A 21210-nucleotide genomic window follows, 5' to 3' on the forward strand; every position below is an offset into this window, starting at 1 on the left:
AGCCGATCAACAGGCAGGGAAGATTAGCAGCCACACACACACACACACACACGCACACGCACGCACACGCACACGCACACACACACTGATAAGGAAGGACAAGAAAAACAAAGGGCATTGAATACACAGCTACATTCAAAATAGAAATCCAAATAGCATTGCTGTTTTAGAGTGAGGGGCGAGAAGAGAAGATAAACCGAAAGAGGCGCGGAGATAAAACACACTCCTACATCTGCATGTACACAAATACACACACACACACACAGGTAATGGAAAATAAAAGATGGACTGCTGTTATCAATACCAATTATCTCTTGAGATACACTGCCAGCCTATCTCTCTCTCTCACACACACGCGCACACACACACACACACACACACACACACTGCTATGAGGATGTCTCCAGTCCCAACTTGTGCAATAACATTTAGCTAAAACACAGACCCCCGGCCGTACACTGAAGTCGTGCACCACAGCAGAGCTCTGTTTACCTGAGCTTTACTTTTCTTGTTGGTGATGCATATTTTCTACTGTTAGGACAAAGAAATGAGAATCTACTGGGATTTTTTAGCAGTACTCATTTATTTCACTCAGATAAAATATCTGTGTGCAGATTTGCATCAGGAAATGGTGCGCAATAAAACACATAAGCCTTTCACACGCCTGCAGGTGATTTAGGTTTCCTACACAAAATAACTAGAATTATAATTCCAGCTGTTTGGAGTCCAGCTGTGAGTCACATCATCTGTGAGAGCAGGTTAGCAAAGCATGGAGGAAAACTACGTCTGACTAAGATATTGAGACTGCTCAGGTTAGTTTGCAGACTTTCTAAACCTGCACGCAGAGAAAGATGCTGCACACAGTAAAAACCTGCACAGTGACCTTTAAGAGGAATGATTCCAGCAGGGCCTCAGTTACTTTGCATCTACACATCTACACGTGCAGTCGGCAGTCCACACATGTATGTTCAAAATGAAATACCTGGTTAATAAATGCTGTAATAATCTGACTGCTCCCACGACTGAGCCAGAGTGAATCATCTATGAGTCTCTGGCACTCACACTTTCCAATATTCAAACTTTTTTAACTGTAAAAACTCTGATGCAACAGAAATACATCACAGTTACGTCCATTTGAGTCCAAGTGGTGTTCAAAACACACCTGATGGCCTTTAAAGATGGTGCTGGTTGTACTTTCATACCAGATCCAGGCTGACCCTGCGGGTTGGAGGGCATAAAGTGCAAAAAGTAAATCAAATAGGAAAGTAAAAGTCTGTGTTGGTGAATAAATCTCTCCCTTCTTTGATTACTGTTGTGGGAGCCAAGTTAAGATAGTTCATATGTTTTAGTAGTTATATTTCGCTGTTGTTAAGCTTGCTTGTGTAATTAATAATTTAGGAAGTAAATGCATGTTTATGGTGGAACTAAAATTATTTTATTGCTGTGTTGGTTTGGTTACGTAGTACCATGAATACATGTGCCTTAAGGACTCGTGTTTATAGTAAAATCCGGGCTTCACGGCTGTATGCAAATTAGCGCATGCGGTGCGGGAGGGGGGAGAGAGAAAAGGAGTTAATACGGTATAAGCTATACGCGGCAGCACGGTAGAACAGAGCCACACGGTTTTCCTACCGTAGTAGGTTATTTTGTTGAGGAAGTTTGAAGTTAAACCTGACCACTCCTGTAAGACGCAAACTGTGGAATAAATTTTTGTTACAAATTTTTACATCGGAGTCCTGTGGAGTTCTTTTTCCTCTTCAAACTGACCTACGCGAGTGAAGCACGGGAAAACTGGTCTCACGGCTTGTACATTTTGTAGGAAAACCCGCTCGTTGTGGATTAATTCAAGCAACTAAGAAGGAAAAAACCCAAGCTGCTGCAGCAACAACAAACGTGAGTAAGTGGAGCTAATTCACGAGGAAAAAATGCTGAGTCATTGTGGATGCTGAGCTGTGTGGTAGCCAACCTGCATGATTTTTGGATGATAAAATAAGGCATTTTTTTGTTGCTATTCGGGAAATTAATAGCATGAACGAAGAGGAAGAAGGCACAGTAGCAGAAATGGAAGCTAGAGCGGTGAAAATCACACCTAAAGCCATGGAGGAAAGGCTGCAACGTGTTGTTAACTTACGGAAGGCCAAGCTAGCCAAATTAACAGGCACAGTGAAAAAAGTGCGCCAGCTGATGGAAAGTGAATGTGATGCAAGCCTAGCAGAAGCAACACAGTTAATGAAGGATTTTAATGAGCGTTTTGGAGAGTTTTGTGGTTTGAACACAAATGTTAAAGAGGTGCTCCAACAAATGCCAGAGGAGGATTTAACTAAAGACCAGGAAAAATGGTTCGAACCTAAGGCTGATTCCTTTAAGGCTTTTGCTGAGACAGCTTCGGCTTGGATGGACAAGATGGCCATGCGCGCTGTGGAGGCTGAAAAATGCAATGAAGATGTGAATCCATCTGACAGCATATCTAATGCATCTGTCTCAAAACGTAGTGATAAGGCATTTTCAGAACGTGGCTCCTGCGCTTCGTCATCGGTGTCGTCCACACGCATGAAGGCAGAGGTGGAGCGAGCTACCTTAATGATTAAGGCATCATCTTTAAGGCAGAAACGCTTGTTGGAGGAAAGGGAGGCTAAGCTCCAAGCTGAAAAGGAGGAGTTAGAAATACAAACAGCTCTTGCAGCAAATGCGGCAAAGATCAAGATCTTATCGGAATATGAAAGTCGTGCGTCCAAGGCATCCAGTCGTGTGTCCACTCGGGATGGAATGAACTCCTACGTGGCATCGCATAGAGTTGGAGATTTAGTTACTTCACAGCGGTCCAACAGTCCTTCCCCCACACGAGAAAGACAAGCAGAGAAGAAGAACATTCTCCAATATGCACAGCAAACACACACTGTTACCTCCCAGCCATCACAGACACCAAGTGCACTACAGGATGTGGTCGAAGTGCTAACTAAGCAGCAGAAGTTAGCTACGTTGCCCCCGCAGAACATTTCTGTGTTTAAAGGGGACCCATTGGAGTATCGGCTGTTCATGCGAGCATTTGAACATGGTGTGGAGGATAGAACAGAGAGCGACAAGGATCGATTGTACTACATGGAACAGTACACAAGTGGGCAACCACGAGAATTGATACGGAGTTGTCTTCATATGGAACCTACACATGGATATCAAACGGCTAAGAGACTGTTGGAAGAGCACTTTGGAAATGCCTACAAGATATCAGTGGCATACATTAACAAGGCTCTGAACTGGCCAACCATCAAGTCAGACGATGGAGAGGCTCTTCACGCTTTCGGCCTCTATCTTACTGGATGTCATAACGCAATGATGGATGTGGAGTACATGGAGGAGTTGGACAACACGGCCAACATGCGTGCTATCGTGTCTAAGCTTCCGTACAAGCTGAGAGAAAGGTGGAGAACATTTGCTTGTGGGGTCCTAGACAAGGAAAAACGCAGAGTCAAGTTTGCAGATCTGGCAGAGTTTGTCAATAAGCAGGCCAAAGAAGTTTTGCATCCATTGTTCGGTGATATAAAGGACAGCACCTTAAAGGTCCAAGTTAGAGGGCAAGTGGATGAGAGGTTACAAAGGAAAAGTGGAATCAGAAAGGGACTCACCACAGCTGCAACTATCACCACTACACAGGACGTACCCGCTAAAGAAAGGAACAAGGTCAGCGAAACTCAGGTGTGTGCATTTTCCAAACCCTGTCTCTTCTGTCGTGGTGAAGAGCACACCATGGAACAGTGCAAGAGGATGAGGAAGTCACTTCATAAGGAAAAGATTGATTTCATGCGAACTAAAGGACTATGCTTCAGCTGTCTTAAGCAGGGACACATGAGTAGTTCGTGCAAAGAAAAGGCAAGTTGTCAGGTTTGTGCACAACTGCACCCCACAGTGTTACACATGAAGACTAAGCCCAGTGCTGCAAGCAAAAGGGCAGCTCCTGAAGCGGAATCATCACAAAGAGAAGACCAAACAGAGTCAATCGTGAATGGATTTATTGAAATGGAAGCACCTGCTCACGCTGCAGAGAAAACAGAGCACATCTTGGCAATAGTTCCAGTCCAAGTGAAACCTAAAAGAGGACAAAAGGTGACACACACTTATGCTTTCCTGGACCCTGGCAGTACTGCCTGCTTTTGTACTGAAGAGTTAATGCATGAGCTTAACTTGTCTGGCAGGAAGACAAACATTTTGCTGAAAACAATGGGAGAAGAACAGGTCGTCAGTAGCCACATTGTGTCTGGGTTGGAAATAAGCAGCTTGGACAGTGACGACTTCTTTGAGTTGCCAGAAATGTACAGTCACAGTGACATTCCTGCTTCTGCTGACAACGCTCCTTCTCAAGACTACGTGAACAGGTGGACCTACCTTCAGCAGGTGTCTATACCTAGGATTAAAGCAAAGATCGGACTGCTAATCGGGGCTAATGCACCTAAAGCTGTTGAACCGTGGCAAGTTATAGCCAGCGAGAATGGCGGTCCATATGCTGTGAAGACAAGGCTTGGTTGGACCATCAGCGAACCCCTCCAAGGAAGCAGGTCACAAAGGGCAGCATGCGGACTGATTCAGGTTGCAGCAAACCGCATATCAGTTAGCAAATTGGATGAACTCTGGGACCAGCAGTTTAAAAGTGACTTCCCTGAATGTGAAAGAAACGAGAAGCAAGAAATGTCAAGGGAGGATTTGCAGTTTCTGGAGATAGCGACAGAGTCAGCTACTATTGTGGACAGACATTACAGCATCGCTCTGCCATTGCGGAACAAGCACCTTAAGATGCCCAACAACCGCAAAGTGGCTGAGCAACGTGCCTTACACCTAAAGCGGAAGTTGGAGAGGAATACTTCATTCCACGCAGAATACTCGGCTTTCATGAGTGACGTCATAACCAAAGGTTACGCAGTGAAAGTGCCAGAAAAGGACCTTGGTCGGGATGATGGAAAGGTTTGGTACCTACCGCACCACGGAGTTTACCATCCCAAGAAACACAAGCTTCGAGTGGTCTTTGACTGTGGAGCATCGTACAAAGGCACCACCTTAAATGATCGACTGTTACAAGGACCAAATCTGACCAGTACCCTTCTTGGGGTAATTATCCGCTTCAGACAAGAAGAAGTGGCCATCATGGCAGATGTGGAAGCAATGTTCCACCAAGTAAAGGTGCCTGATGAAGATTCTGACCTTCTTCGGTTCCTGTGGTGGACATCTGGTGACATTACTCAGGAAATGGTGGAGTACAAGATGGTGGTTCACATTTTCGGTGCAACTTCGTCACCAAGCTGCGCCAGCTTTGCTCTGCGCAAATGTGCTGAAGACAACCAAGATCCAGCCAACAGCCAAGCGGTTGACGCAGTGCTGCACAACTTCTATGTGGACGACTGTTTGAAGGCTGTGAGCTCAGAAGAGGAAGCCATACAGTTGTACCACACTCTTAGAGCTGTATGTCAGAGGGGTGGATTCAGGCTCACAAAATGGATAAGCAATAGCAGAGCAGTTCTGTCTGCTATTCCAGAAGAAGAAAGGGCCTCAGAGGTTAAAGATCTCGATCTGGATCAGGACACACTTCCCATTGAGAGAGCGCTGGGAGTCCAGTGGTGTATTCAATCTGACAGCTTCAGGTTCAAGATTGTAATGCCGGACAGGGCACCCACTCGGAGGAACCTCTTGTCCATTGTGAGTTCTGTCTACGACCCACTGGGTATCTTGTCACCAGTCACGCTTCAAGCGAAGAAGATTCTGCAAGAGCTTTGCAGGAGAAAGGTTGGCTGGGATGTCATCATACCTGCAGATCTAGCTCACAGGTGGCTCAAGTGGAAGACCCAGCTCCACCAGCTAGAGAACATAAGCGTTCCAAGATGTTTTAAACCTGTGGGCTTTGGAGAGTCAGTATACAATCAGCTGCAACATTTTGCTGATGCCAGTGAAGAGGGCTATGGTACAGTAAGCTACTTGCTACAGAGGAACAGCCGTAACGAAGTCTACTGCGCATTCATGTTGGGAAAGGCAAGAGTGGCCCCACTGAAGCCCATTACAGTTCCCCGCATGGAACTTACCGCAGCAACAATGGCAGCACGCATGGACAAGGTTCTGACATCTGAATTGCAGCTTCCACTCCAACCATCTGTATTTTGGTCAGATAGTACCACGGTACTCAAGTATATCAGCAATCAAACAAGTAGATTCCGTACCTTTGTTGCTAACCGTGTGGATGCAATCTTGAAATGCTCCAGTCCAGAGCAATGGAGGTACACCAACACCTCACTGAATCCTGCCGACTTTGCATCAAGGGGGCTCCAAGCAGAGAGCTTCATGCAGGCCCACACATGGTTACAGGGGCCGGACTTTCTCACCAAACCCATGGAAGAGTGGCCAGAAGAGGTGCATCCAGTTGAAGGCCTGACTACAGATGACCCAGAGGTAAAGGGTAACCTGGTGTGTGCTAGTACAATCAAGGAATGTGAAGATGTAGTGCTGGAGTTCTTGCAGTACTTCTCATCCTGGTTTAGACTCAAAAGGGCGGTGGCATGGATGCTTAAAGTCAAGAGCATTCTGCTGCAACTGTGTCGCAAAAGGAAGGAGTTGAGTGCTGTTAAAGCTCAACCTGTAGTCGAGAGGGATATGAAAGGTTTCAAGGACAGCCTGTTTCAAGGGGACACCAACAAGCTAACCTTAGAGAACCTTGCCAAGGCTGAAGAAGCAATCATTCGCTACTGTCAAAGGAAGACATTTCCCAAAGAGATCACCGCGCTTTCTAAAGGTCAAGGGGTAAAGAGGACTAGTAGTCTTTTCAAACTGAGTCCGGTACTGGAACAAGGCATCCTCAGGGTCGGAGGGCGACTCAGCAGAGCGGCTCTACCCGAGGAGTCTAAGCGGCCAGCAATCCTGAACAAGGATCTCTACGTCACGAAGCTTATCCTCAGAGAAATACATGAGAACTTGGCTCATTGTGGTCGCAATCATGTTATCTCCAAGTTGAGAACGAAATTTTGGGTACCCGGTGCCAACTCTGCAGTAAGAAAAATACTTGCTAGGTGTATTGCCTGCCGGCGTGAGCATGGAGTTGCAGGACAGCAGCAAATGGCCGACCTGCCCCGAGACAGAGTTCTGCCTGATGACCCTCCATTTACTAACTGTGGAGTGGACTACTTTGGTCCGTACGAGATCAAACGTGGTCGAAGTACGGTGAAGCGGTATGGAGTCATTTTCACCTGCCTAACTACTCGTGCGATACACTTAGAGATGGCAGCCTCACTGGACACAGATTCCTTCATCCATGCTCTCCGTCGCTTCATAGCCAGACGAGGCCAGATAAAGATCCTTCGTTCTGACAATGGAACTAACTTCATTGGTGCAGAGCGTGAACTTAAAAGAGCCATTGCTGAATGGAATGTGTCCAAAATTGAAGACCACCTGAAACAACAAGGCATTCAGTGGACATTCAACCCTCCCTCAGGACCCCATCATGGAGGGGTCTGGGAGAGATTAATCAAGTCAGTGAAGAAAATCCTAAACGTTACCTTGAGGCTGCAGACACTGGATGAAGAGAGCCTGCATACACTTCTGTGTGAGGCAGAGGCCATTATTAATAGTCGGCCAATAACCAAAGCGTCCAGCGATCCAAATGATCTGGAAGTACTCACTCCCAATCACCTGTTGCTTCTCAGGAACAAACCATCTCTTCCTCCCGGACTGTTCGACAGGCAAGATCTCTACGCAAGAAGAAGATGGAAGCAAGTGCAATACATGGCGGAAATATTCTGGAAACGATGGGCAAGGGAATATTTGCCGCAACTTCAAGAGAGGCAAAGGTGGACCCGTCCATTGCGCAACTTTTTGGTTGGAGACATTGTGCTTATTGTTGACGATACAGCCCCACGCAACTCTTGGATTACAGGGAAGGTAATCCATACCATCTCGGACAAGGCAGGAATGGTGCGGCAGGTTAGGCTCAAAACCAAAACGGGTGTACTGGACAGGCCCATTACGAAGATTTGCCTTCTGCAGGAATCGGACTGAAGTAATCAGCTGCAGAGACTGAAGTTTGTGTACTTTGGCTCCACAAGTTTAATTTGGTAATTGTGTAATAAAGTCACAATTAGGGGCCGGTATGTGGGAGCCAAGTTAAGATAGTTCATATGTTTTAGTAGTTATATTTCGCTGTTGTTAAGCTTGCTTGTGTAATTAATAATTTAGGAAGTAAATGCATGTTTATGGTGGAACTAAAATTATTTTATTGCTGTGTTGGTTTGGTTACGTAGTACCATGAATACATGTGCCTTAAGGACTCGTGTTTATAGTAAAATCCGGGCTTCACGGCTGTATGCAAATTAGCGCATGCGGTGCGGGAGGGGGGAGAGAGAAAAGGAGTTAATACGGTATAAGCTATACGCGGCAGCACGGTAGAACAGAGCCACACGGTTTTCCTACCGTAGTAGGTTATTTTGTTGAGGAAGTTTGAAGTTAAACCTGACCACTCCTGTAAGACGCAAACTGTGGAATAAATTTTTGTTACAAATTTTTACATCGGAGTCCTGTGGAGTTCTTTTTCCTCTTCAAACTGACCTACGCGAGTGAAGCACGGGAAAACTGGTCTCACGGCTTGTACAACTGTTATTGATATTCTGGGTGCGCAGCTGTAAAAGGTCATGCTTGAACTCTTGAGGACGGTGAGGTTAAACCTTCACCCACGCCTGATGTTAAAAAATATTCAGGCCTTTAGAAAAAAATATGAATACACACATGCTGAGTTATGAAAGGAAAGTATGACTAAAGCTTTGTCACACATATAACTTCTGTCTGTTTTGAAAAGTTCATGCATGAGTTTCAGCATCATTGTTTATCGTGATCGACACAGTGGGAAATCGATGAGTCTCAGTGATCTCAGATCAGATGTTGACCTGTGTGTGTGTGTGTGTGTGTGTGTGTGTGTGTGTGTGTGTGTGCGCGCGAGGCAGCAGACTCACTTGATAGAGCCTTGAGACAGACAGCAGCTAGACAGGCACTGGTCTGGTGTTGCAGAACCAGAGCAGCAGCTTGGAGGCAGAGGAACAGCCGCTGGAGAGACAGGAGGAGGAAGAGGGAAAAACACAAAGGAAGGATGACAAAGCAATATCAGAGGTGGCAGGTGCAGCCGGTGAGGAGAGAAAATAAATGACAAAAGGAAAATATAGAGATAAATGACGAATGATGACGAATGGAATAAAGAGCAAGAAAGTAGAAACAGGGTGACATTAAGAAGAAAAAGACAAAGTTAAATAACAGGAGGAAGAAATTATGAAAGACGGATGGCATAAAATTGAGAAAAAAAATTGTGATTTATGTTCATAATGTAGTAAAAAAAATGAAAATATGAGCAGAAAAACAGCAGGTCAGAGGAAGGAGAGAGGGAAGGAAACAAAATAGGAAAGGAGTAAACAAAGGCAGGGAGAGAGAAAGGGAAAAACAAGGTTAGTTTACACCCAGACTAGCCATCGGTCAGCACAGGTGTGTGTGTGTGTGTGCATCATGTTCAGAAAATAAGAACTGAAAGGATAAACAAAGCTCACGCCGACACCACACTCCCTCCGCTGGGTTGTTGCCATGTATTTCTCATTTATATTAGCTTATTGGGGGTGTTGGGCGGTTGGGGTGGTGGAGGGTGCGGTGTGATGGTCCCAATGATTCTCACATTTTCTCTGCAGAGCGTTCAGAGAAAAGAAAATACCAGCACATCAGCACAGCTGCAGACTGACGACCTCTACAGCAGCTTGATCACGATGACTGCCTTTGAGTGTGAGAGGTGAGGTTAGTCACACACACACACACACACACACACACACACACACACACACACACACACACACACACACACACACACACACACACACACACACACACACACACACCCTGTCCACAATAAAACGCTCAGTGATAAAAATGTGAGTGGTGGTGAAAACACACAGCGAGACCTCAGAAGAGCTGTGATGTGAGATGTGCAGTCTGTGGGGGATTTCTGGTCATCGGGCTGAAAGATTCTGCAGACTACTGAAAGTGCTGTTCCTGTAAACACCATCCATCACTGTGATTCCTGTGGCACAGGTAAACGAGGGACATGTAAATGCCCGAACAGCTGTGTATTAGTGCGGTTTAGGGGTGTTGGTGCTTCCACGAAGGCTATAACCTGCTCTGGGAGCTGCAGCGTCAGCCTCGATCAGCTGAATTTTATGTTTTTTTTAAATACTTTTTGGTAAATACTGAAAATCTGACAATATCTGCAGTGCTGTCTCTAATCATCAATCGCTCATCAATGCTTCCAGCACTGGCTGTTTTTACATCGCTGTCTGGAAAACCACTCCAATGTAACGCCAGCTTCAACCTTTCAACCCGAAGGATGAGGGAAGGAGCCAAATCTGGCAATCAGGAAAGGATTTTATCTGGATGTAGCCACACAGCTTGGGTTAAAATCCACCAAGGTTAGAGGGCTCACAGAGGGCAATAAACCACGCTTCTAACGCTGCTCGTGCTCATGACCTGATGAACTCCTCTGGGCTTGATGCTGAAAGCATCGTAGCCAGAGATCCACCATGACTGCAGTGATGAATGAAATAAAATTCGGACCAGCTGGAAACACAAGCTGGAGACACTTCAGAGTTGGATAAGAAGAACGCTCTGAAGGGAAATCAGGGATGGTTTTTAGATCCAGATGCAACAGCCTCCACAAAAACTTCCCACAGAGACGGCAGCCAGGACGACGAGACAGAAAACTGTCCAAAAGTGTCAGACATGGACACGAGTCCGGCTGTTTCTGGGTCTGAATACATGAACGAGCTGATGCTGCTTTAAAGCTGTGGCATGTACACGGCGAGGACAGACACAGCCCAGAGTCTGGACACATACGGGCTTCCTCCTCTAGCCTCTCCGCTATAAGCCCCTCCCACCCCTTCAAGGCACACCTTGTCCTGTCCTTGTGCTGACATTTCATTGGTTAGAATTTTTATAATAGTTAAGCAGTGTCCACAGTGGAAGCCATCAGCTCATCACACATCACTGACGTACGGTTGCTTACAGATGATCCAGGCTCCGGTTTCCTAGGCAACCCTCTAACGCATTTACTTAACCCTGACATGTCAATCAACTGTATTTGTTACTCTCATTAGTAGTTGCTTTACTTCCTATTGCCAGCAGTTATTTGGCCCGCAGTTGCTTGAAATCATGCTATATTATTCACCTTTACCTGAGCTTGGAGTCTTAAGATCAGACTTAAATTCAGCTGACTCCTCTCAGCTTAGCCTATCACAAGTTGTTACTGAAGCTGTCATATGTGCAGGCAGAGCCTCAGTGTGAGCATGTGCAGTAGTAGCTGCAGCTGTGAGTCTGGGGCTGAATGCAGCCGACAGCATTGTCAGCATTCATCCCGGAGCTTGTAGGCACTTCCTGTTTGGATTTTCTCTGATTTTGTTTATATCTGCAAGACAATGCAATCCAGACACACACACACATATGCAGATACACACACATGCAGACAGACACACACACACACACACACACACACACACACACACGCAGACAAGCAAAAATGTAGATGTGAAACATGATGCAGAAACAAATATAAGAACTGGAACAAGAATGCAAAAATACAAATTTTGCATCTCTTTTCATCATCTGCAGGAGTGCCCATGCAAAGATACACTAGCCACACACACATGGGACAGTGTGTGTGGTATTGCTTCAGGTTAGTATCTGTGTAAATTGTGTAACCAAACACAGGGACACACACTGAAAATGTGCTGTCAGTAGGAGAGAAGCAAACAGGGAGAACATCAGGAGAATGGCAAAAAGAAAGAGATGAAAATATGAAGAGAGTGGAAAGAAATGGAGACAAAACAGGAAGTATGCAGGAAAGGTGGAAAAGTGGAAGAATAATTAGTAGAAAAAGAGAGAAGGACACAAATAAATGAAAACCATGGCACAGTGAAGGGGCTCGGAGCCTGCGCTGTTAATTCAGCAGCTGTGAGTAAAAGCTGAAAGTCACCCAGAATAAGTCCACTCACTTAGGTCTTTGTCACTCAGTTCTACCTCACTTGGGTCTTTGTCACTCAGTTCTACCTCACTCAGGTCGTTGTCAATCAGGTCCACCTCACTCAGGTCTTTCTCACTCAGTTCTTCCCAATAGTTCAGACTTCCTGTTGTTTTGGCTCCAGTGGATTCAGATGTTTGTTCTGCTCCTGCGAGTATATATAGTCGGTATATATAGTATATAGAGCATAGCAGATTTGTATGTAGTGTGTCTGTGCACCATCAAAGATGCACTTCAAATCAGCTTTACATCGCTGCTAGATTTTTAAGAATTTTAAAAAGCGCAGTCAGAAGAAAGGTGAATGTGCTTTTATTAAGTTTGTAATTGTTCCCTCCAAATGCACATTTTAAGAATGGCTAAACTGAGTCATTTGCAGTTCAGCAGATTAGAAGACCTGCTCTTCTTCAAGTCATTGTCCTGCTAAATTTAGTCAGCCTGCTTGTATTTCATATCTGCATACATGGAAACCACACATGCAAAACTCAAAAATCACCTACACCAAGCATGTAGCACGTGTGAAAAAACTCCACCTTTACAAGCATTTGATTGCAGAGCTGTGATCTGCAATCAAATCATCTGCAGATGAGAAGCAGTTTATCCTCGCTGTGATGAACTAAAACGCTGCCTGAAAGAACTGGAACCTCCCTCTAAATCACACTAATAACTGCCTTCAATTATGACCTAACAGTTCTACCTGCAATCCAATAGAAACAGTTCCAATGAGGCAGAAAATGGCCATTTTGGCAGCAGCGCACAGATCGATAAATGACACTTTTTATCCTAAGCAACGGCAAGGACACAGCAGAGGCCAAAGGTGAAGACGTACAGCGTCTTTCATTTCGTTGACTTCTTTGATTAAGTCAGAATTAAACTTTCATGGAAGATTTTGTCCCTTCTCCCAGATCTGTCACTGCTTCCACAGCGCCCTGCTCTGAATAACGCTCATCACGTCTTCATTTAGAAAACTTTGACACTTTGGCTGAAGACAGCCTGAGGTGGTGCGTCTCAGTGTATCACGCTCAGCTGCATCAGTCACATAATACGCACATCAATAATCCCTCTCTTAATATGATGAGGCGCCGTGTTTAAATGAGCCACTTTTCTATCCAATATGAGATGCTAATGCGCTGATTTTCTCCATCTGAAAAGACAATTAGCTGCTAATTGAAGTACAGAGTGTTTCAGTGTTTTGTGTGTCTGTCAGAAGGAGATTACCCTCGGCTGTGCGTCGTTGGAGAGCGCCTCATGTTTTTACAGAAATACAAAAAACTGCGGAGGAATTCTTTATGTGGAGAGAAAGACCGAAGATGACGTTAAAAAACATCTCTGAGTGTGAATATCAGAACAGGTCTCTCAGAGCAGCGCTGTGCGACCGCTCTGACACAGATACAACATTCATAAGTCAGCACGAGGCCCCGGAGTCATTACCGGGAACATTTCTACAGCTTTGGAGGTTCGTTTGAGGGAGCTCAGTGGAAGTGATACAGGCTTAAAAAGCACCGTTCCTCTTCACCCTCTACACTGCAGACTTCTCCATCAACTCCCCATGCTGCCACCTACAGAAGCTCTCTGACGGCCTCATCACAGGTGAGGATGACTCAGAGTACAGACAGTGAACTCTGGACTTTGTGGACTGGTGCCAGCAGAACCACCTGCTGATCAACACCGGAAAAACCAAGGAGTTGGTGGTGGACTTCCGGAGACGCAAAGCCACCACACTGACACCGGTGAACATCCAGAGAGTGGACATTGAGAGTGTTCACCTGGGTGTTCACCTGAATAATGAACTGGACTGGAGTCACAACACTAATGCTCTTTACAGGAAGGGTCAGAGCAGACTCTACCTGCTGAGGCGGCTGAGGTCTTTTGGAGTCCAGGGAGCGCTTCTAAGACATTCTATGACTCTGTGGTGTCATCCGTCATTTTTTACAGTGTTCTATGTTGGAGCAGCAGTTTATCGACAGCTGAGAGGAAGAGGTTGGATAAACTCATCAGGAAGGCCAGCTCTGTTCTGGGATGCACCCAGAACAGTGCAGTGCAGGTGGTGGGAGACAGAAGGACTCTGGCCAAAATAAATTCTCTGAGGGACAGAGTCTCCCACCCCATGCATGTAAATGTTGCTGAACTGCAGAGCTCCTTCAGTGACAGACTGCTGCATCCTAGATGCATGAAGGAGCATTTCCGCAGGTCCTTCCTCCCTGCAGCTGTCAGACTGTACAATCAAAACTGCTCCCAACAAACATAGATGTTTACATCAGTGCTGTAACAACTTCTACTGTTATAACTTGCACATTACTTTTCTCAGTTTATATATACACACTCACTTATTGGAAGTTACATGTATACTTTTTAATGCACAGGTACAATACACAATCTGTACTTTTCTAATTATTCTAAATATTCTTAACTATTTAAACATCTTTCAGTATCCTGCTCTGTTTGCACACTACAACCTGGGTTTGCCACTTATCTGTACTCTAATTTTAATAACCTACAGTACTCTGCTTTGGTAACTATTGTCCATGATGTAAATATATAAAAATTGTGTTTCTGTTCTGTGTCCTGTTCTGTTTGTATATGTGTGTTTTTGCTGCTGATACAACCAAATTTCCCCTTGTGGGAAAATTAAAGGACTATTCTATTCTATTGTCCACATGTCCACCTCTCACCGGCTGGTTTGTGATGTTTGGTGTGTGAAGAGTCTGCTAGGATCTGCTGCTGGAAAACAAAACCACCCGAAGGCTCATCAGCACCAGAGACTGTACACGGAGGAGAAATGAAGCTGATGTCACACACCAGTTTAAACTCGTAAAATCAGCTTTTAGAGCCAAAGGTCGTCGTATTTGTGATGAGGGTGGACCGCGAGGCAGGCTTTGTTAGCATCCAGCTAAAATGACTCCCTGGTCACCATCACAGCACCAACCCAGAGGTAAATTTTGTTACCATCTTCAGAAAAAGTCCACAAACTGTATTAACTTGGCTTTATATTCATAATTCATGGCGGTGGCTCGTGTTTAGACCATGATCTGGATTTCCTGCCTCGCCGTTGGTCTGCTTGCAGCTGCTGTGTGTTTAACCACCTCTGTGACTCAAACTCAACGTGTCACTAATGATGGAGATCTTCCATTAAGTTAGGGTAAAATGTGCTTCAGGTTGCTGTCACGGAACCAGAACAATTATAAATGTTCGGATATTAAATTCTGAAATATTTCCATTTATCTTTCATTTCCTCAGGATGCTTTTACCCTCCATCTCATGTTCTTTGCTTTTTTCTTTCTTCTTCTCGCTGATAGCACCTTCCTCGGCCTTTCTTTGTTCTGCACCTCCTCTTCCTCATTTTTCTCTCCTCTTAAATCGCACCGGCTCGTTTTAACTCCTTACGTTCTCCCGTTTGGTTCTTCTTCCTGCTTCCTTCTTCATGTTTCTCTCTTTTTAAATCATTTTCTCATACTTATTTTCTTCCTCTGTTTTTTTCCTTCTGCACAGTCAATGTTTTTCTGTTTTCATCTTTGTGAAGAATCATTTATCCAGTTTGTTCTCTCAGCACCAACGACTTTCAGATATATGACCCCAGAGAGCTGCAAACACTCTGCAGGCTAACGTGTGTGTGTGTGTGTGTGTGTAGACTATAAGTATTGTGTATTATGTTTTCCTTCGGGTGCTTCATCATAATCACAGTGTGCATCAAACAAACAGCTGATCTTCACTACACAACAACACATACATTCATCATCTTACTTTATCGTCAAAGTAAAACTGGACCAGTCTGCTGACTGTGCATGCAGCAGTGAAGCCTGATGAAGAGGCCAGTAAAGAATAAGAGGCAGTGTGGAACAGGAGCCAAAGCGCAGGTCGTGTTCACGCTGCTGTCACTGCGACAGGTTTCCTCTGTAACTGTGTGCAGCTCTGTGTGAACGGAGCGGCCTGACTCAGTGTTTGTGTCCTGGTTATGTCTCTGCTGGTTCTAATTATTACCGTCAGATCAAAACAAATTATAAGTCCCAGCTCGTCTTTGAGACATTCATCTTCCTGCGTGCAGCTCCAAACTTTCTTCTTCTTATTTATAGCATCTAATATGTTTGTGTTCATCCACTGTGTTACATGTGATTTTTTCCACTAGATTTATTTCCTGTAGCAGGAGCGAGAAGTCACATAACTTCATTTGTTTCTTCGTATGCGTCAGCTTCTTTCACCTCCACGTTTATCAGCCGTCTCAGTCAAATTCATAACTGTACAGTAACAACGGGACAGTAACGGGCCGTGTCACTATCTGCCTGACTGAGTCATGACTTTCCTGCAGCCTGTGATTGGCTCTGATACAGAGAGCACGCTGGGTTGAACCGGAATGAACTCAGAGCAAATGAGCACCAAGCGCCACGTCTATCAACACGTCATTTCCCAAAAGGCAGCTTCCATGACATCCTCCTACACACGCCCAGTTTGTTAGATGAAGTGACACCTATGCACACACACACACTAAGATGGACCTAGTGACAGCACAGGCTCAGGGTGACTCTGCATGGAGGAGTCGCTGAAGACGAGTGTGTCGTCACTTCCTGTGGATAATGTCAGAGCGCAGCGAGAGCTCGACTCAGCGCCCTGTGTGAATCAGACACATATTAATCCTGCCGTGGGTCTCGCTCCTGAGTGCTCGCTGTAATGTTACAGACAAAGAAGCCATCTCAGAGCGTGCTGACACACCTTTTGCATTTGGCAGTGATTCCTCCTCCTCTGTCAGGCTAAAGGGCTGCTGTAAAATACAGCCGGTGTAGGCTTCAGGGGGATCTGTCATCAGGACTGGAACATAATATACATAATTGTGTTTTCATTAGTGTGAAGTCACCTGGAAATAAAAACCACGGTGGTGTAATTACCATACAATTATTCCCTTCATACAGGCAGAGGTGCTTCTGCTGTGGCGTCGTCCCCGGGCTTATCTCTGTCTAACTGCTTTAAACCTCACAGAGTGTGAAACAGTGCAGTGGTGGAAGTGACGCCAGTCTGCTTTTCACATAAATAAACCCAACGGGTATGATGAAGATGATGAACGAGGTGTACACCGACTCCGTTGTATTGTTTTATTGTTGAGCTTGGTTTGATGCTGTGATATGTTAACACAGCCTGATGCGATTTTAATAACTGCGTTCCTCCCAGCCACTTTCACTCGGACTATTTAAATGAATTCACTTCCCGCATGTTGCGGCACAAACGTGTCCAAGACCTCTTTAAAGCAGGATGCCACCTTTTCACTGACTGCTCACAGCAATGCATCAGCAGCAACACCAGGCCGGGTGAAGTCCTCCTAAAAGCAGCTGCTGAGGACTGAGCTCAATCCCACCATCTCATAATGGACCAGAGACGCTCTAAACCTGAAGTGTTCAGCAGTATGACGTGTCGGGGTGCGCGGATGCCGATTCTGACCAGCAGGAAGCTTTGAAACCAGATTATTTTAATAATGTTAGAAAAACATGTCCTTATTGCTCACATTAACATCCACTTATTCATAAAAAGATTTTTGAAGACAGAAAGAAAAAGAAACAGAGCAGAAAAGGGAAATGTTCTCTGCCTCTTTTTTCATTATTTTACATTTCATTTTGATTTGCTTTATCTGCGATCAGTGAATCAGAAGCTGATTCGAGTCTCAGCATCGCAGACGAGGTCATCGTTTACCCGCAACATGATGCTAAATATTAAATATGCATGCTGCGTCTGTTTTCTCCATGTCTTATCAGCCATATTCATCACTTGTTGTGGGAACAGCAACAACAGGTAATTCAGGTAAGACTGATGGTAATAAGCTGAAAACGTTCTTTAGCAGTGTGGAGCATTCAGAGTACAACGCAGAGACATGAGGAGGACAATCCTGGATCCCAAAGGGATCCAAAAGAAAAAGAAATGATGGACAGAGCGATGCATCATTTATTTGTCACCTGCCAGGTGTGTGCAGATGTAGCTGGTATCCTGGGAATCACATTTGTATGTTTAGGTTCTTTGTGGGCGTTTGAGCGTGACTGTCAGACTCTGAAATGTGGATATTTTTAATCTGAGAGGTCACACAAGCACCAGATACAGTATAGTATACAGTACATTAGATCAACACCTTGCTGTGCCTCCATAGAGCCCACAGATCCTGATCATTCACCAGGGAGCGCAAAACTACGACTAATGAATGTCCTCCAGTCCAGAGGTGGTGCTGCACGGTGGAGTGTCATCACCAGGAGGCTTAATTATGTGTGTGTGGTGAATAACACGCCTATAACACCTGTATTACAGTCAAATATTAGTACAGGATAAGTACAAATATTTTAAAAAGTCACCAGGTAGGAAATCCAACTTCTAATGACGTTCATTATGGAACGCCATGGATTCTTCCTACTGAAAGCAAATAACATGCGCTGTTGGAAAACTCTGTTATGGAGGTATAGAATATTAATAGGAGTGCAAAATTTAATTTAGCCTGCAGTTCTGCAGACTAAATTAAATTTGATGTTAAGATTGAACATTTGTGGATGAAAACAGTTTGATTCCACAGCGGCAGGAACACAGCAGAGCCGACAGAAAACACAGAAACGCCCCGCGACTCAAACATGAAGGCTCCAGTAATATCTGACATCCATGTGTGTGTCCTGCAGACAATGAACAGGTATGAGAAAACTGAAACAACACAAAAACCGTAGCTCACAGTCGTGTAGAGCTCAACAAGTCTGCCCGAGCAGGAGCATGTTTCACATTCTGCACACAGTACCTGAAATACTCCTGAAATACTGCACAGCACCTGAAATGCTCCTGAAATACTGCATAGTACCTGAAATACTACCGAAACACTGCACAGCACCTGAGATACTCCTAAAATACTCCTGAACCACTGCACAGTACCTGAAATACTCCTGAACCACTGCACAGCACCTGAAATACTCCTGAAATACTGCATAGTACCTGAAATACTCCCGAAATACTGCATAGTACCTGAAATACTCCTGAAACACTGCACAGCACCTGAAATACTTGAACCACTGCACAGCACCTGAAATACTTGAACCACTGCACAGTACCTGAAATAGTCCTGCAATACTGCACAGCACCTGAAATAGGAGGTAGGCAGGATTAAAAGGAGTGAGGAGCTAAGAACACCTGGGCTGAGGATAATGAAGGGAACAGAGGGACAGAATCTGTATGAACCTGTGTCCTGTATGAAGACATGATGTCCACCTATGGCTACACCATATGTTTCTGTGTAATAGGCGGAGATGAAAGGTGGTGCAGATGTAACAGCTTCCTGTCTTATTCTTAAACATACGACTCATCTTTCAGTCACATAAACAGCCTCTGCTCAATCCTTCCAGCAGAAACAGGACTGCACTGCATCATTTGTCTTTCCCAAACACAGATAAGATCCTTCTATTAAAACAGACTGAAAAAATAAAATATTCAACACACGTGTCCTTATCGCTGTAAAACACGTTTCTACCTTCACACACTGCATTAGGTGGACGAGTCAGAAGCCAAGGCAGCGTTTGAGTGTGCAGGGACAGGAGAGGGTACTTACGGAGATAAGGTCGTCTCTAACACACATGGAAACACAGTTTTCTCTATTCAACCCTGTTCTATGTGCACAATTCATGAAGTGGTTGCAGCCGTGATGAAAGATTACTACTGAAATACCAATAAACAGAAATACTGCAGCAATACACTAAAGTCTGGGGTGACTGTAAAACCCTGCGCTACATGTGCTGTAATACCAACAAGCTACATTCAAACTTTAAAATGGCTGCGTGCACCAGATGTCGTGCAAGTTTTCCTAAATGTTCAGTTAGTTTTGAGTGTTTTCCCAACATTTAGAGAAAAAAGGGGCAACAGCACCCACCCCCACAGCATCCAGGTCAAGCTTATCTGTGTGCAGACCAATAAACACTGTGCTGTATGACTGTAAATGAGCGGGCCGAGTATGACCGCACACCTTCGGTCTCTGGGTGGCACAGGACTTACTTGAGCACGTGCGTGGAGCCGTTGATCTGCGTGGCCGTGCACGGAGCGCCGGAGCCGAGGATGGACGGTCTGCGGTACCTCTGCCTCCCGCAACACAGGATGATGAGGAAGGCACGGCGGAAGGACTTGTTTAGGAACGCGTAGAGGATGGGGTTCAGCATGGAGTTGATGTAGCCCAGCCACAGGCAGGCAGCCCACAGCTGTTCGGGCACGGTGTAGTCTATAAAGGGGTCCACCACATTGGTAACGAAGAACGGCGCCCAGCACAGGCAGAAGCAGCCCATGATGATGCACAGCGTCTTTGCCGCCTTAGTTTCTGTTCGCATGCGGTGGTTGCGCTGATGGTCGGCAGAATCCGGTGCACCGGCGCCGACCCCACCAGAAGTCCCGGCGGCACTGGTACCAGCTCCTCCGGCCCGCTGCAGCATGCTGATCTGCAGGGCGTGCGCCCGGGCTGTGATGTAGATCCTCTGGTAGGCCAGCACCATGAGGACCAGAGGGATGTAGAAGGCCACCAAGGAGCAGGTGAGCGCGTACGGCTTGTTGACCATGAAGACGCAGGACGTGGTGTTGCTGCTGTTGTTGAAGCGCCGCTCGTTAATCTGGTGAAAGAGCAGGGAGAAAAGTCAGTGCGCGCACAGGCTCAGCTTGCTGCTGCGACCAGCTGACCGTGCTGTCCGTAACATGCGACCAGCTGCAGTTATTCCACTTTATCTGTTTTTCTCTAGTTTTACTCTCATTTCATTTGACCTTTGGTTTTAAATTCGATTTCCTGGGTAGTTTTTCTTATTTGAGTTTAGCTTTTACTACTTTCACCGTTTTTAATGATTGTATGCAGGGCACGTGTCAGAGGCAGGAAAATCAGTGCAGGATGTCTGTCTCCAGAAACACATCCATCAAAGCCCGTAATGACTGAACTAACGGGAACCAAAGCGCTCTCTGCAGTCGATCATTTTTATTTTATTCTAGTCCTTTTAGTTTTCATGAGTCTAGTTTGTCTAGTCACAGGCGTGATACAGGATTTGGGCATTTGATGTGATCAAAGGGTCCATTTACAGTGTAGAAACACGGTATATCTGTTATTTATACCTATAAAATATGCTGCTTACATTTTGTTGGTAGAGTCTTATGCTCCGGTTATGCACATTTGCATGTGTCCT

General features: G+C 45.3%; 1 protein-coding gene across 3 annotated transcripts in view; it reads right to left on the reverse strand.

Moving 5' to 3' along the window:
- Positions 1-21210, reverse strand: part of htr4 (5-hydroxytryptamine receptor 4) — a 138236-nt gene that overhangs the window by 22987 nt on the left and 94039 nt on the right. For 2 of the 3 annotated variants that reach the window (XM_065469733.1, XM_063492679.2), the window contains exon 6: positions 20051-20652. In XM_065469733.1, the coding sequence (XP_065325805.1) occupies positions 20051-20652 (602 nt within the window). Of the gene's footprint in view, positions 1-8972; positions 9064-20050; positions 20653-21210 lie in introns of all 3 variants that reach the window. The other variant, XM_063492689.2, reaches the window with a different exon arrangement.

The sequence above is a fragment of the Pelmatolapia mariae genome, linkage group LG2 (assembly GCF_036321145.2).
Source record: "Pelmatolapia mariae isolate MD_Pm_ZW linkage group LG2, Pm_UMD_F_2, whole genome shotgun sequence".
Lineage (NCBI taxonomy): Eukaryota > Metazoa > Chordata > Actinopteri > Cichliformes > Cichlidae > Pelmatolapia > Pelmatolapia mariae.